Below are 17,923 nucleotides of genomic sequence, written 5' to 3'. Positions count from 1 at the left end.
CTGGGTCTTGCGCGCGACACCACTGTTACTTCATCCTTAAACTTGTGGTAGCAACACTTCATGCCCAGAAATAATTTAAATAATCCATTTTCTAGAGCTGGACGACATGTCTTATGTTGACCCATTAAACCCTAAAGAGACAACGAATGCACTATCATGAAAAATGACCTTTAACGTCTAAGTGTGACCTTGACCTTTGAGCTACGGAAATAGGTCTTGCGCGCGACATGTCGTCTTACTGTGGTACACATTCATGCCAAGTTATTTGAAAATCCAACCATCGATGACAAAGACATGGACCGGACACGAATGCACTATCATGAAAAATGACCTTTAACGTCTAAGTGTGACCTTGACCTTTGAGCTACGGACCTAGGTCTTGCGCGTGACATGTCGTCTTACTGTGGTACACATTCATGCCAATTTATTTGAAAATCCATCCATCGATGACAAAGATATGGACCGGACATGAAAATTGCAGACAGACTGACAGACAGACAGACAGACGGTTCAAAAACTATATGCCTCCCTTCGGGGGCATAATAAAAACAACACAGCAACTTTATACAGAAAGCTAATAGTTTATAGATTAGAATGATTACCTGGAATGGTATGGACTTCTTGGTGATTTTTTTCTTTGAATCTTTTGCCTTGTACCTGAATGTCAGATCTGTCTCCTTGGCAGCATTTCCTACTTCTTTCACTAGTCTGTTGGAAACCTAAAAAATCAACAACACCCTTTTCCCTATAAAATACAGTATTACCTAGACCAAAAAAACTTTTAATCAACAGCTTTTGGGTTATATAGTCTGTGTTCAGACTCTGTGTTTGTTCAAAGGATATAACTCTTGAGGCTATTAAAATTTTGAATAATTATGTCCTCTTTCTTTTCAAAACACTGGGGCACTAGATAATCATAGCAAAGACTGATGGAGTCAAAATATACAACAGGATTATTTTTTCTAAGAAAAAAAAAGATTATCTAGTCGATAGCCAGACTACTTTTGGGTGTTTGATATCTGAAAAATCCTGTAATTCAAAGAGGACAAACTGTACATACCAAAATCTTTAACCTTTAGCCTACTGAATTTCTGAAATGGACTGGTCTATTTTTCAAATTTGGGCAGTGTTACTTCTTATTCAAAGGGGTGTTCACTGAAAATTTACTGACTGAATAGCGAACAGTGCAGACGATGATTAGCCTGCATGGATATGCAGGATGATCTTGGATGATCTTGGTCTGCACTGGTCGCAAAGGCAGAATCACTTGCCACCAGCAGGCTAAAGGTTAAGATAAATTTTAATACAGTTTCTTTCTCAGTAAGTAACAATACTTCAACTCAGATCAATAATTATTTGGAACTGAACGAAAAGCTCTATTACAAAAAAATTAAACGTTATTAATAGTTCACCTCTTGATATCCTGGTTCATCAAATACAAGATCAGGGTGCAGAATGACTGTCACATCAACTGCTGTAGCTATTGTGTAGTTCTGAGCTATCAAACGGAGTTGTCTCATCATTTCCAATGGGTTTAGGACATTGATTGTGCCCCCTGATACCACAGCACACTGTTGCACATGTTGTAATCCAGTGTCTTGCCCTTCCACAGCAAGAATAGATAACCTGGTGTTATTTCCCTTGGCAAACTCTCCAATCTGAAGGAAGTTATTAGGAGTTTCAAACATATAATCATAAACACTGGTATAGGCACTCGGTTGCACTGATGATAATTTTTTGTAAATTGGCTTGTACCAAACTGTTGCTGGTTTCAATACTAGTAAACCCTGTATTCAGAAAGTTGAATTACTTTTAAATTAGATTAGAAGACTCCCTTTCTAAAAGAATTTTAAAACTTTATGGTCTTGTGGATATAATGTATGATATATACATGTATATAATATTATCATCAGTGTAACCGAGTGTCTGTGGTCATAAACATAGTAAAATATTTTAAATAAAGATTCATACAAACTAGTGGCTGAATTTATACATAAAAGTATAAAATGTTCATATGTTTACTTTATATTCCAATCAAAATATAAATTTACAAAACTGTTAAGTAAAATATGGCATATAGTATTATATAGCAATAATATAATAACTAAAATTTGTGCGCAGTAATTTTTTATACAAATTTGGGATGTCACTTTTTAATCAGTTATCTGACCATTCTGTTCTATTTTCTGTAAGAAAATTTGTCTTTTTAAAAATTACAATTTCAAGAATAAAGCAGTCGTTTGACAATCAGTCTATCTGAAAGCAATCAATCATATCAATATTCCTCAAACATTTGAAAGTTGCTAATCTCAAGCAAAGGAAAAATTGGTAAATATTTTAAAATAAATTAAAGGTTAGTATCTGAAACAGTTCACTGATTGTTTGTTGGCAAAAACATGTGTGATGATATACTGACAACTGAGGGTGTCATAGAGGTTATCATAATTTAAGAAATGCCATTATACATTTTTGGACCAAAACATGTATTTTTGATAGGTAAATCCCTTTTGCTAAATAATTTAGCCGCATAAAACCTTTTTTCCCATGGTGGCAAACAGAAATAGATCTAATCAAACATTGAAATTCCTAATACATGTATAAATCAATTCCGGTTAAACTTAAAGGAATAGTTTTCAGTCAACTACAAAGGCTGAGTTTAACAATTTATCGCATAGTGCGGCAATTTTCCTTTGATCTTTGCAGCATGTTATACATAGTAACACACATTATTACTACAAAACTGTGCTGATATCTTACAAAACTGTTGCGATATATATCAACACGGAAATCTCTATGGAGCTTCATAAGAAAAAAAGTGTTCCGATATATATCAGCACAGTAAAACTGTTCCGATATATATCGGAACACTTTTTCTCTATTGAGGTCCTATCAAGGGAGTATAATTTTTTCCTTTCAAGGAAAAGATGATTTTAGCTCCAATTTACAGTTCACAGAGAAAGAATTGTCACAAACACCTACATTTATAAAGTAAAAGAATAAATAAACTTGAATATTTCAAAGACTTGATAGTTATTGCCAAATTCAGAAATACATGAAATATATGAAATTCTGAGATTTCTCAAATGTTTCTTTTTCTTTGATTTTTTTTACAAACAAAACAACAAGTTTTACAATATGTCTGGCCAATGAAATGCAAAGATTTAAAACCAATGCAGAAATTTGTTGGGTACCTTTTATCTGGGGAACACATTTTCTAAAACAGAAGTTTTAGTGTTTCAGTCAGCGAGGCGCAGAAAGGGAATCAAAATAGTAAAAATAATAATAAACAAATTTAAATGAAAATAATATATAAATTTTAATGATAAACTATGCGATAAAACAGTTATAATATGTAATGCTCGTGTGTTACCAGGATATATCAGAGCTGGGGGTACATCTCGTTATTTTTCTCTTCACATATCTGTCTTGGCCTACCGGCCTCGACGATATGTGCAGAGAAAAATACCCTCGATGTACCCCTAGCTCTGATATATCCTGGTAACACACTCTCACACATACTATAACTATTACATACATACAGACTTTTCAGATTATGTAATATCATAATTCATCTAACATTGTTCCACATTATACCGAGATATTTGTGGATGAATACCCAGCCATACTTGACAAGCATAGAAAAGGTAAGATGGGTGCAACCCAAAGACTCAATCCACCGAAATGACCAACATAAATAAATATAAGAAGAGCAGAGCATTTAGTATTTACTGATGTTGAGTTTCATACCTTTAACAGTCAACTTCTTTAAAATTGTGCAGTTTAGATAGAATTTCATACTGAAATCTTAACCATCAAATATGAAATAACTGCATGTTTTGGAACAGAAAGAAAGATGGATTGACAATATACCTCCATCCCCAAATGTTTTGGTAAGAGTAAAATAGCTGGTAACCAAATATATGAATATGCATATGAATTCATTTTACCCTTTCATAAAATGATTGTCCTGCATTTTCACTTCTATTTATTCTTCCAATGCCCACATTTGGCTGCCCGTCAGTGCATAAGACAACCTCAGATTGTGGAATGCTCGAAATGATTCCAGCACATATTGCCAAAGCTGGACCAAGAGCTGTGGACCCCTGTGTCATTAAATCACCTATCTTCTGATCTATGCCTCTAAAATTGGGAGAGAAAAAAGAAAGTAAGTTTTTAAGCACAAGCAATTTTACCTTCTTGTAGAAGATCTCTCCAGCTGCGGTATCTAAGTTACCAACTCCTGTGTTTGGTTCCCCATCTGTACATAGCACGACCTCAGAGAGTGGAGTACCAGCAATTATCCCTGCACTAATAGCCAGAGCTGGACCAAGAGCAGTACAACCTTCTGTCCTCAAGTTATCAATTTTTGTGTCTAAATTTCTATAAAAAGGTAAAATTAGTAAAACACAAATGTTTCAAAGCAGTCCACTTTTTCATTGGGGGGAGGGGGTGGGGACTAATGTCTACAACCACTACAAGCTGACTCATTATCTCAATTGCAGTATAACCTTATCATCTGATATCTGGAAATGATGTTAGCAAAATATTGTGCTTTGTATATATGTATAATATGTTAAAATGCAAACTTTAAATTTGCATACAGGATATCTGAAAATCTACTGTTTCTAATTGTCTTTAACAACTATTAACAATAAGAAATTGTTAACATTTGAATTCTAATTGGTGGGAATATACAGCAATATGTACATTTGAAAGGTAGTAACTGGTAACACCAATTTTATTTTTATTTGGTTTATATTACAAATCAGCTTATTATGTTAAATGTTAATGCCAAATCAAATATCCATGCATGTATAAAATACTGTACCAAGAAAATGTATTAAATTCTTTGACTTCTAAGGAAGACCTTGACCTTGAAGTTAGGCCACTTGGTCTAAGTAATATTAAAATTCCATGACTGATGGCAGAGTTATTGACCGGATTTTCATGTGCACAGAGGACCAAATAATGGGCATAAAAGTGCAATCCTATAGTCCCTAAAACTGGTCTTCTATCAGCAAGGGAATAATAAGGTCTTCAATTTAACAGTCATGCAGAACTCCTAAATCAAAATTCTTTATTCGAAATCTCCACTGTATAACCAAACCAGACAGGCTTGCATCATTGTATACTGCCATTTTTCTTTAACTTACAATCCTTTGCAAGTAGCAGAGGCAGATCACCAGTCTATGAATCCAAGGACAGAATTGTTTGATTTTAAGTTAAATCATAAAAATGACCAATGGTAGGGCTACTTTCTAAGGCGACTTTCTCGGAATGATTTCAAAAATGTTTTAGAGCCTGGATTGGAAACCAAAGTTCTTAGGTTTGGTTTAAACAATCTCAAAAGATTGGTAGTGCATTCAGTAAGTAGGAATATTCTTACGTGAAAGTATTTTCCAGTCCTCCGAGTTCCATTGTAGTAGCATACTCTCTGCCAGCAGCTATCAATCTGTCATAGTCATCCATGATGTCTCCAGAGAAGGATCTAGGAGAATCTGTGTGACAATCACCCCAAAGATACACAGTAGAACCAAAAGTGACAAGAGCTACTTGTTTGTTTGGATACTCAATCTTCATTCTTTCTAACTGTCTGTAAGAGATGTATTTGATATTTCTAACCAACCAATTCTATTTATATACTACATATATTCATTAACTGCATAATTTATATGTTTGCCAACTTTACTTTCACTACAAATTATAACAGCTTATATTTTAGATGAATAGTATTTATCAGCTCTAATATTGGCATTATACCAGACTTTTCATTGTTTCTATTAAATTGGACTGCTAACAACACTGACAACAATGTTTCTGTCAAAATGGCAGCACATGTGTATTCAGATGAAACACTTAAATTGGTTTACACAGTTTGTCATTTAAGAACCAATGTACAAGAGAAAATGTATTAATATATAATTTTGATGCAACATACCTTCTGGCAGCATCTTTTATAGCTTTCAGTCTTGATACTGAATTGTCACTGTGGGAGGTTCTATCTCTGGCATTCCTCCACTGAGCTGAAGTTACAAAAACCACACCTGCAGCCTTTGTGACTCAGAACATTATTATGCTAAACTGAATTTATTTATTTTGTTGGGTGTAACATCGCTGCAGCATAATTATAGGTCATATGGCAACTTTCCAGCTTTTATGGTGGAGGAAAAGCCCAGGAGCCCCTCCGCACATTAATTTAATCACAAGCGAGCACCTGGGTAGAACCACCAACCTTCCATAAGCCAGCTAGATGGCTTCCTCACAAGAAGAACTCAACGCTCCAAGTGAGACATCAACCCACATTGATGAGGGACAGGTGATTTAAAGTCAGCAACCACTCGGCCACGGAGGCCCCCTTACGACAAACTGAAGTCTTATTCCTAGACTCCTCAAAATACCAGAACCATGCAGTTCTCAATCTCAACTCTCAAACAGATCCTGCAGCCTGATGTCCTGCTGCCTGATATGTTTGGGGTTAGGTTACACTGCAATAAACTATGGAAACTAGAAAATGCTTTTGTAAAAAAGCGCATGTCTCCCCCAATGCAAAGTCCTATAGGCAATAGGGGTCAGGAGCGAAAGTCAAAGAGACACTGATGGTTGGCTGCAATAGGGATCATCTACTTGGCATGTCCAGTCATCCCGCTAAATTTCAACACTCTTGGCCTAGTGGTTCTCAAGTCACTGGTCAGGCTCCTGTGACCTTGATCTTTGATCAAGTGACCTCAAAATAAATAGGGGTCATCTACTCTGCATGTCCAATCATCCTATTAAGTTTCAACATTGTAGGTCAAGTGGTTCTCAAGTTATTTCCAAAAAATGATTTTACATAAACAGGCCACTGTGACCTTGACCTTTAATAGACTGACCCCAAAATCAATAGGGGTCATCTACTCTGCATGTTCAATCATCCTATTAAGTTTCAACATTCTGGGTCAAGTGGTTCTCAAGTTATTGATCGGAACTGGTTATCAATGTTCAGGCCCCTGTGGCCTTGACCTTTAACAGAGTGACCCTAAAATCGTTAGGGGTCATCTACTCTGCATGACCAATCATCCTATGAAGTTTCATCATTCTGGGTCAAGTGGTTCTCAAGTTACTGACCGGAAATGGTTTTCAATGTTCAGGCCCCTGTGACCTTGACCTTTCACAGAGTGACCCCAAAATCGTTAGGGGTCATCTACTCTGCATGACCAATCATCCTATTAAATTTCAACATTTTGGGTCAAGTGGTTCTCAAGTTACTGACCGGAAATGGTTTTCAATGTTCAGGCCACTGTGACCTTGACCTTTAATGGAGTGACCCCAAAATCGATAGGGATCATCTACTTTGCATGTACAATCATCCTATGAAGTTTCAACATTCTGGGTCAATTGGAATTCTAGTTATTGATCGGAAATGGTTTTCCATGTTCAGGCCCCTGTGACCTTGACCTTTGATGGAGTGATCCCAGAATCAATAGGGGTCATCTACTCTTCATGACCAATCATCCTATGAAGTTTCAACATTCTGGGTCAAGTGGTTCTCTAGTTATTGATCGGAAATGGTTTTCAATGTTCAGGCCCCTGTGACCTTGACCTTTGACAGAGTGACCCCAAAATCAATAGGGGTCATCTACTCTTCATGACTAATCATCCTATGAAGTTTCAACATTCTGGGTCAAGTGGTTCTCTAGTTATTGATCGGAAATGGTTTTCAATGTTCAGGCCCCTGTGACCTTGACCTTTGACCGAGTGACCCCAAAAAGAATAGGGGTCGTCTACTCCAGCAGCCCTACAACCCTATGAAGTTTGAAGGTTCTAGGTCAAATGGTTCTCCAGTTATTGCTCGGAAATGAAGTGTGACGTACGGACAGACGGACGGACGGAAGGAAGGACGGATGGACAGGGCAAAAACAATATGTCTCCTTGGGGAGACATAATAAACATTACAAATCACAAGACATGTTACATTAATTTATTGCAAGAGTAAAATTATGTCAGTATGTAGAACATCTTAATAACGACAAAAAATTCAATGGGAAGTAAATGTCTGAAGTCACTTCTAAGAACAGCTACAGAAATTTAACATTGGACAACAAAAACAATACAGTGCTAAATCTGAACTAGCCTGGAAGGACTTAGAATGGTTTGCACTTTGCATAACTTAAATACAGCCTTGAAGATTGCTGTATCTTTTGTTTTTAAAGTGGAAGCCTTACTTCTCATATGGATGGGATTTATTTAATACCAAAATCAATGTATTACACCAACCACTTTCACACAACAGATTTTGTTAGAATAAGTGGATCTTTATGTAGGATCCAAAGGCTACGAGTTGAAATAACATCAATCAACTACAGAATATTTCAGTTTACCTTGTAATTCAGGGAGCCTCACAGTACAAGACATAGAACCACTTATGTCCATGCAGTAAACAACCATTCCTTTGCTTTCTTCTTTCTTTTCAGGAGTTGTCTCCCCTTTGGTAGCGCCCTCTGCCTCCCCCTCCTCTGTTTCCTGTCTAGCTGGGGTCAACACAAAGTCAAAGCTGTCTCCTTTAGGGATCTCCTCTGGGGTTATGTCAAGTCCTGTATTTTTGTGCTCGCAGAATTCACTACAAAATATAATACCAGTGACTCTATATGACATAAAATGAAAGACTACAAAGTGATATGCTTCAAGCTGGCATTTTAATTTAGATATATTGAATTTAAAGCTAGAAAAATAATGGTTATGCAAGACAGCACAAGTGACAGTGATGTCAGGAAAAACAGTGTACTCTGAATAACTCTATCTTCTCTGTGGTGGAATATGGGAGGAATAAAATGTACAATACAATGAAATATCCTTACTTATATGTACAACTGCTTTGTTGGTAATGCTCCTCAATATCTAATAGAACTTTTGTCTAGTAAAATTTCAAAACGTACACTACGTTCGTCAGAATCATCAGTAGGATGCTACGTTGTCCCTTATAACAAGAAAAAAACATTCAGTGACAGAAGCTTAAGAAAATTCTCAAGTTTCAAGTTTCAAATATCGCTTGCTTGAGTACAGAACTTGTGCATCTCAGCTGAACTAAGCAAAGCATGTGATCCCTGTAGTCGTTTTGATTGGAACAACTTGAAACCCTGGGAAAAAGCTTTACTCATCCCCTTTCAACCTCGAATTTCAGTGTTATACTGTAGTTAACTTTTTAAATTACAAACTCTATTTACCAGACCCATGTGAACTTTTCTCCCTCTTCTTCCTTCTCTAAGACAGACGTAGATGATAAAATGGCATCACATCCCTTACAATTTGTAGGATCTCCTGTTACTATATTTGGCTCTTCTTCTAGAATATCCATTTTCAGTAACATAACATTGCCATCTGCTTTTTGTACCTTCTTCTCTTCTCTAACTGTAATAAACAATCATAAATTGTTTAAAGTCTCATACTATTCACTAACATGCTCATTAATCCAAAACGCATATTCAAACATACTGTATTTACCTCTCTGACAATAAAAGTAATATTTAAAACATATACAGTGAAATAGCGCTTGCTCGAGCATCCACTGCACAAGTACCCATGCTCAACCAAACAATTCATTTGGTCCTGATAGTTTTCCTTATATTTTGTGTGGATCACTCAAAACCTCTTGTGACCTTGACTGATCTCTGTGTTTTACTTAATATATATCATTATATGCTGATACGAAGTAAGTTGAATTCAACCGTTTATTAACTTCTAATTTACTTCAAATTATTTTTCAGTATAACAAAGTCATTGTATACAGCTAAACTAATACACAATAAATGAATTATATCTCTTTAAAGATATGCTCTACAATTCAGGTGGCTAAAATTTTGTTTTCTTTATCGAGATTTTTGCTCTTGGGAGTTTATTTTACTAAGAATTTTACATACTGGGAAGGGAAGTAACTGTCGTTGTGTTAAGATGTTTGCTATTTGGAAGAGTTTTAACACGGATTATACTGTATTTACATGGTTTCTCATATCATATCAGAAGGTAATTAAAAAATTATAGTACATACTTTTCCTTTAGTCACAGACCTTTTCTTCATTTAACTTAAGTGTACACAATTAACTTATAAAAACTGTATTACAGTTTTATTACAAACACAAATTAAGCTTTTGTATAAATATTAAAAAAACTGTGTTTAAGGTCTTACAAGTAACAAAAACTTTTTGAAACAGCTATAAACAGTGAAGAAAATTCACATCTCAAAATGAATTGCTTTCCAGACATGAGAAGCTTCAGCATTGACATAGTTAAGATTAACTGCACACATACTTTTTTTACCACTATCTAAGTCTGAATCGTCTTCATCGCTACCAGAATCATCACTCAGGTCAACTGAAGCATGCTGAAAAACTGGTGCACCTTTTTTCTTTCTCCCACTAAATACACGTTTCAGGCTGTTCAATATTCCTCCACCCTCATTTCTGTCACCTATGTTTGATGTATTACCCTGGGGTAGAGCTGAAAAAAAATGAGAACCTTGTCATAACTTTATAATACTTCTAATGTTATCATACATGTATACAGACAAAAAGCAGGATAGAGTTACGTTTCTTGCTGTACAGAGTCAGCATTTGATGGTGAACAAGTGTTGCAAGTTTCAAAGCAATAGCTTTGATAGTTTAGGAGAAAAGCTGACCTACACCCAAAACTTAACCAAGAAATCTGATTTTCTAAGTCCAAAAGGGGCCATAATTCTTGCAAAAAGCAGGATAGCGTTATGTTTCTTGTTGTACAGAGTCAGCTAATGACGATAAACAAGTGTTGCAAGTTTTAAAGCAATAGCTTTGATAGTTAAGGAGAAAAGCTGACATAACATAAAACTTAACCAGGCAACGCCGACACCGATCAAGTGATGACAATAACTCATCATTTTTTTCCCAAAAAATCAGATGAGCTAATAACCGTAAGCTGATCTGGAATTTCGAAACTTGAGGGTACTGACAGTTTTGAAAGATCTAGGAAAATACTGTGAGAAACATTTTGAATACATTCCTGCTTTATAAGTACTCAGTAAGACAGACATTATTGTAGAACAAAGATGTGATACATGCATTTTTATGCCGAATACTGATAGGGCCAGAGTTCTCCTGTATATGCCAAATGATACATTAATAACACTCAAACTGTGGCATATTATTGAACATTAATCAAATAGAACATTTTGGCATTCAATAGCACTGGTTCTCATGCCTACCAATCTACCTAAAATGGCAAAAATATTTAAATATTAATACAAAAAAATCTGTTTGACCCCATGATGGCCTGGCCCATATTTTGTCCCAAAATCAATATGACCTTGACCTTTGGCATATTGACTACAAACACAAAATGAGCAATCTGCTAACCATAGGCAATCATACTATGAAGTTTGATGACTGCAGGCTGAACGTTATTTTGGTTGCTGAGAGGAAAACTCTATAATCATCAAAGTCACTGTGCCTTAGACCAACTGATCCCCAAAACAACAGTGATCATTTATTGTCAACAGGCAATCATCTTTTGAAGTTTGATGACTTTACTTTAGGCCAAATTTCTGTAGCAATTATGCGGCTTGACTTCACTGTGACCTTGACTTTGACCTGCTAACCCCTAAAATGATGGAAGTCATTTACTGACTACAGGCAATCAACTTTAGAGGTTTGATGACTGCATGCCGAAGCTTTCTTTAGTTTATAAGTGAAAACCATTTCCAGTCTTGAGGTCACTGTGACCTTGAATTATGACCTACTAACCCCAAAAACAATAGGGACCATCTAACGGCTACAGGTAATTATTCTATAAAGTTAGACCACTGTAGGCCAAAGTGTTTTTTAGTTGTAGTTATTTTGCAGAAACTATTTTCAGTCTCAAGGTCAATGTGACCTTGAAACTGACGTACAGATCCCTAAAACAATAGGGATCATCTACTGACCACCGGCAGTCACCATGTCAAGTTTGATCAGAAACCAAATGGTATACCAACATACAGACAGACGGACAATGAGCAAAACAATATACCATATCTTCTTTGAATGGGGCATTTAGTAACTGTACACCAGAAAACAATAATCTCTTACATCTTCTGTTTCTAGTCTTTTTTGGTTTTGCACCAAAAAGTCCTGCTTTCTTTTTCTTTTGTTTTGGCACATTTTTCATTTCATCTGGAATTCCTTTCACAATGACATGTTTTCTGTAAGAGTCCTCAATGGTTGGGTCATAGGAATCAACAAATGTGTTGCTGACATAGCGTACAGTGACAGAAGATTTACCAACACCACCTGACCCCAAGATCACAACCTATCAAGACAACATAAATTGATTACAAATTTATTTTATCACGTTACAAAAGAACCAATTTTAAATGTCTGCTTTTGAAAAAAACACATGTCTAACTAGTATACTGCTTCATTTACAAAGAATGGTGAAATGACATGTTATAAAGATACTAAGCATACATGAATTTGTAACAGACAGACAGATAGACAGACAGCCACAACAAAACAAGTACATCCCCCTATAATACAGAGAGTCATAATTACCTGTATGCAAGAAACATGTTTAGTTACTGAAGGCTTTTTTTTTTTTTTGTTTTCTGTCTTTGATATTCTGTTACATTTTATTTTGTAGTATTATAAACTCATCTCACACACAAAATATTACCTTAGTACTGAATAATCAGTTGTGACAGTCATAAGTTACAAACAGTATAATTATTATGATCCCTTTAAAAACCATCATCAAATTTTTTACACAAACTGAAGGTTAATTAAAATAACAAAACGTTACCTTATATTCCATGCTAGTTCTAGGCGTATGACGTATTAATGTCTCAAACAACTTCTGCACATTTTCTCCAGTTTTTGCGGATGTTTCCACAAATGGTACCCCCAGTTTTGTAGCCAGTGCATTACCCTCATCAGTTGTTACCTGCCTGTCAGCTGACAGATCAGTTTTGTTACCAACCAGCACCTGAAATAGGCACATAAAAGTTATGTACGTATGTGCTGCTTTGAAATCGAGGGAATATTTTTCTTTCCAGTCTAGCTGGAAAAGTATTGAAATGCAAAATTCCTATTCCAGGGATAGATATCCCTGTATTTCCCCAAAGAATGCTTGTCTTAAAAGCTTGCAGGTATGTAATATCATATAGTACTACATTGTAGTTGCATAATGATCTACATCTACATCTATGCGGTACATCGTCTCAGTCACTCTTGACTATTACGCGATGGGTGGTTGCAAGGTCAGAAAAAAGAGAAAAATAATAGGATAGGTAGAAGAAGCATGACAGATCAAAGAAAGAATACCAGTAAAAGATCTTCCCAGCTGCGTTTTCGCCTTTCTCCCCCAAGGCCTCTCGGGTTATGGTAGCCACGCCGGCACAGCCCTGGGGATCATCAATGGTTTACTTACAGCTGGGATCCTACACCTTAAATAGAGAGATCGGACAGCCCCCGCTTAAAGGATACTAAGTCGGAGGCCTCTGCGATGGATGCAGGCAGGTTGTTCCATGGTGTTATCAGCCTTGGAAAGGAGTTCTGGTAGTAGGCAGTGGATGTTGAAATTTGCCTGTACTTTAGAGAGTGAGAGGATCTGGTGGTTGTTCTGGCTGGGGTCAAGTACTGGTCTGCGGGGATGTCTACGAGATCGTTGACAATCTTGAAGAACATGGTCAGTTGTGCCTTGGTTCTTCTGGCCTCCAGCGTTTCCCAATCCAGTTGGCCAAGCATGGATGTAACGCTGCTGGTGTTGTGGTAGCGGTTGGTGGCATACCTCGCAGCTCTTCTCTGTACCATCTCTAGTTTGTGTTAGATTCTTAGTGTGTGGGTTCCATATAGTTGAGCAGTATTCTAGGTGTGGTCGGACTAATGAGTTGTAAGCGTTGCTCTTGACAGATTGGTTTGAGATTCTAAGGTTACGGCAGAGAAATCCTAATGTACTGTTGGCCTTTTTTGTGATCTTATCTATGTGAATGTTCCATGAGAGGTTTTCAGGGAGGTGGACGCCCAAATACTTGGTGACTGTATCGACTTCGAGTGTATGGCCTTTCAATGTGTAGTTAAAGATGAAGGGATTTCTCTTCCTATGCACACGTAGAACACTGCATTTTTCGGGACGGAACGACATACCCCACGTCTTTTCCCATTCTGCGAGTTTTCTGAGGTCTTCTTCTAGGATTTTTGAGTCATTTAAGGAGTTGATTTGCCTGAATATGATACAATCATCGGCAAAGAGCCTAGTTTTGGAGGTTACTTGTTGAGGGAGGTCATTTATGAAGGCCAGAAATAAAATCGGCTACAGGACACTGCCTTGAGGGACACCGCTGATGACTGATTCCGACTCGGAGGTAGCGCCATCAACCACAACTCGCTGTGTCCTGTTAGACAGGAAGGCGTTTATCCAGTCCAGTGTCTTGCTTCTTACCCCGTAGTGTTCCAGTTTTGTCAGCAGACGAGTATGTGGGACCCGGTCGAAGGCCTTGGAAAAGTCAAGTTCCGCCAAGTCGTGTTGCTTCCCTTTATCCAGGGCAGACACAAGCTCTTACACCAGGGTCAATAGCTGTGTCTCGCAACTCCGGCTTCTCCTGAACCCGTGTTGGCTGTCTGTAAGGATATTGTAGTTGTCAAAGTGGCTCATCATACTGCTTACAATGACGTGTTCTAGTAGTTTACAGCAAATACGTGTGAGTGATACCGGTCTGTAGTTACTTGCTTTGTAGCGTTCGCCCTTTTTGAAGATGGCAGATACGTTTGCAGTCCTCCAGACCTCTGGAATTTTACCGGTCGATAGGCATTTCCTGTATATCACACAGAGGTATGGGGCACACTGGTCAGCTAGCTCTTTCAGGAGTCTCGCCGGGATCATGTCAGGGCCTGCTGCTTTCAGTGGGTTGAGCTGCTTTAGGAGTTTGAGTATCCCTGGTGTCTCAACTACTATATCTGGCATTGTCGGGAATGGCTCTCCTTCGGGGTGTGGTACAGATGTTTTGTCCTCACATGTTAAAACTGATTTATATTGCTGGTTCAAGATGTTCGCTTTATCTATTGGATCGTTAAAAAGTTTGCCTTTGTCTTTAAGTGGGGAAATGCCGCAGTTATCTTTTTTTAGTGACTTGATGTAGTTCCAAAAACGTTTCTGTTTGCCTGGTCGCTGTTGGTCATCTTCAACTGGGTCTTCAATGAGTCCTTCGATGTATTTCCAATACTCTTGTCTTTCAATCTTTTGTGTCTTACTTCTAGCTTTTTGGTATTTAAGTTTATCGCATGATTTGCCGGATGATTTTTGCTTGTCATAAAGTTTCTTTAGTCTTCTGAAGTTTGATTTAATGCTTTTGTTGATCCATGGCTTGTGCGTCTTGCTCCCGAAGATTAGTTTGGATGGTATGTGTTGATTAGCGAGGGTCTTTAGTTTATCCTCAAATATCTTCCAGGATTGGTTCACGTCCATATGTTGGGTGGTGTCTTTAAAGGTCGTGTAATATTCTTCCAATTCTGCTTTCATTTTTGGAAGTCTGCCTTTTTGTAGATATGGACATTTCGTGGTTGCTTCTTAACTTTAATGGGACGTAGACTGGACTCTAGGAAGACGGCGTCATGGTCACCTATACCAGGGAGGACTTCACATTTGTTAACTAGTGTGGTGTTGTTCGTGAAGAATAAATCAAGTATGTTGCTGGTATAAGTAGTTGTTCTTGTAGGCGAAGTTACAGTCTGGTCTAAGAAGTGGTCTCTAGTAACATCAATTAGTTGTTGGCATTGACGTGTTTGTGTTGAGTTGAGTTTGGGGCATTCATTTGACCAGTTGATGTCTGATAGGTTGAAATCCCCTCCCAGCCATAGATGAGCGCCTCTTGGTATCCTGTCGAGAGCGTGACCTAGACAATCCAGATACTCTGGGTCTGATTTTGATGGAGGCTTGTAGAACGAACCTATTTATTATAGATGTTGTGATCCTTTGATCTTGATTCTGACTCTACACCATACAACTTCAAAGTCTTCTTGCAGGGTAATTTCAGATGGCTCTTCACTATCATACGTGTTAGAGACTAATATGAAGACCCCTCCACCTTGATTTCCTGTTTGTCGATCGCGGCAATATGATTTGAAGTCTGGCGGAAATACTTCTGCTGACTTGATGGTATCGTCTAGCCAAGATTCTGTGCCGATAACAATGTCTGCTTGGGTAGATGAGATCATGTTCTCAAGTTGACCTCTCTTGCCCGGGCTTTTAATGGACTGGCAATTAACTACAAGTATTCTGAGAGGTAGATCAGATCACTTTTTCGCTGAATTATCTACAGTTGAACTATGTCGTCGTTGTGGAGATGATGTTGCATTTGGACAAGAAAAGCTGATTTCGCTTTCGCTGGCAATAGTAAGATTGTCGAAGCTGTTGCTGGTTTCGAAAAGCGTTGTATCAAAAATTTCAGTGGAGAAATTTGGAAGTCCGCACTGCACACACTCCCAGCTGTAGTTGGCTAGGGCTTTAAAAACCACATCTGTCATTCCCATACACTCCTGATGGTACCAGCAGTCGCAGGTGTCGCAGCATACACAGGCTGTTGTCCACTTACATGCCTTGCCACACACTGCACATGGAAACTTTGGGGGTCTTGGACCTGGGTTTGGTTCTGGTGCATATGATTCCGCTAGGAGCAGGGAACACAAGTACGGGAGGGTTAGCTTTTCTCTACACACCGGTCCTTTTACCTTTCCCATGTAGCCATTCATGCTAGTAATGAAGTGGGTGGGGAGTGGCAGGGGCTTGTCCTGAATGAGTATGAGTGCATCTGGGCAAGTTTCCTCATAAATAAATGGCAGGAAAAATATTTTATAAACCAGGAAAATTGATGCAATAGTAAATGGAAGCAAAGCTGATTTGAACATTGCTATTTACTAGAATTACCTTCTTATAAGAAACAACAAAAACAGACAAACTTATGCCTCAAACAGGATGTTTACCTTTTCAGGTGCATTATGGGAAAATGGCGGTGTCATGTATTTCCCTTTCAGGAAAAAAAAAAAAAAAAGTAATTAAGGAAATTAGTCTATGGATTTTCAAACCTACTGCAACCAATACAGGAGATGTTTATGTATTATTTACACAGATTTAAAGATACCATCTCTGGATTATGTTGCTAGAAAAATCGAAGAACGATCAGAGCTAAAGAGGAAGCGACCATCGCGTAACCACCGGAAGTTGCCTCTCTGATGTCATAATCTACAATTTTGCGTGTCTGCCTTTGATTGACAGCTGCTTTCCCAACCCTCGAGACAACATGGATAATAAACCTTGCTCATGCTATGTTTGCTGTCCCTCAGTTATAGAAAATCTTCACATAAACAGACAGGCATTTAAGGTCCTTAAAATAAATATAGTCTTTCTGCAGGTATGTGATATATGGTAACTTTTCTTTACAGTACTGTTATGAAATAAATAGTGTTCCAACTATAAACCTGAAACTATTGTAGTATATTTTTTAAATTCCTTGATATAAAGTGATTTTACCAGTGAAAAAATAGACAAGTTAGTTAAAGGTATTTCTATTTTCAACTCTAGCTGCCCCTAAAAGGGGCAAAGTGTCTAAAATTGAACAAATTTGTTAACCCTCACCATGCTGGACACAACTGGTTCTGCCTTTGCAGTCTGATTATGATCTGCCCTGTTCACTATTCAGTCAGTATATTTTTGGTCAGCACCCCTTTTAGCAGTTAATGGTACTGTCCAAATTGGAAGATGGAAAAGTTCATTACAAAAATTTAGCAGGGTAAGGGTTTTAAAGGATCTTTTAATGATGCTACAAATCAAGTTTGATGAAGATCCATCAAGCGGTTCAAGAGAAGAAGTCATTTAAAGCGCCCCCAATTATACAAATTTTAGAAAGAGCCTTATAATGATGCTAGGACCAAGTTTAATGAAAATCCATTGAGTG

General features: G+C 37.5%; 1 protein-coding gene across 4 annotated transcripts in view; it reads right to left on the bottom strand.

Annotated features, from left to right (window-relative positions):
• Positions 1 to 17,923, bottom strand: part of LOC128555705 (circularly permutated Ras protein 1-like) — a 52,884-nt gene that overhangs the window by 15,722 nt on the left and 19,239 nt on the right. For 3 of the 4 annotated variants that reach the window (XM_053538875.1, XM_053538866.1, XM_053538873.1), the window contains exons 4-13: positions 12,778 to 12,960; positions 12,069 to 12,288; positions 10,282 to 10,470; positions 9,201 to 9,384; positions 8,358 to 8,596; positions 5,939 to 6,023; positions 5,387 to 5,593; positions 3,948 to 4,140; positions 1,413 to 1,658; positions 603 to 719 (exon numbers count right to left, since the gene is read on the bottom strand). In XM_053538875.1, the coding sequence (XP_053394850.1) occupies positions 603 to 719; positions 1,413 to 1,658; positions 3,948 to 4,140; positions 5,387 to 5,593; positions 5,939 to 6,023; positions 8,358 to 8,596; positions 9,201 to 9,384; positions 10,282 to 10,470; positions 12,069 to 12,288; positions 12,778 to 12,960 (1,863 nt within the window). Of the gene's footprint in view, positions 1 to 602; positions 720 to 1,412; positions 1,659 to 3,947; positions 4,141 to 4,193; positions 4,381 to 5,386; positions 5,594 to 5,938; positions 6,024 to 8,357; positions 8,597 to 9,200; positions 9,385 to 10,281; positions 10,471 to 12,068; positions 12,289 to 12,777; positions 12,961 to 17,923 lie in introns of all 4 variants that reach the window. The other variant, XM_053538879.1, reaches the window with a different exon arrangement.

This window comes from Mercenaria mercenaria, chromosome 1 (genome assembly GCF_021730395.1).
Source record: "Mercenaria mercenaria strain notata chromosome 1, MADL_Memer_1, whole genome shotgun sequence".
In the NCBI taxonomy this organism is placed as follows: Eukaryota; Metazoa; Mollusca; class Bivalvia; order Venerida; family Veneridae; genus Mercenaria; species Mercenaria mercenaria.
The sequence above is the reverse complement of the archived record's forward strand: the minus strand, read 5'-3'. Positions and strand labels throughout refer to the sequence as shown.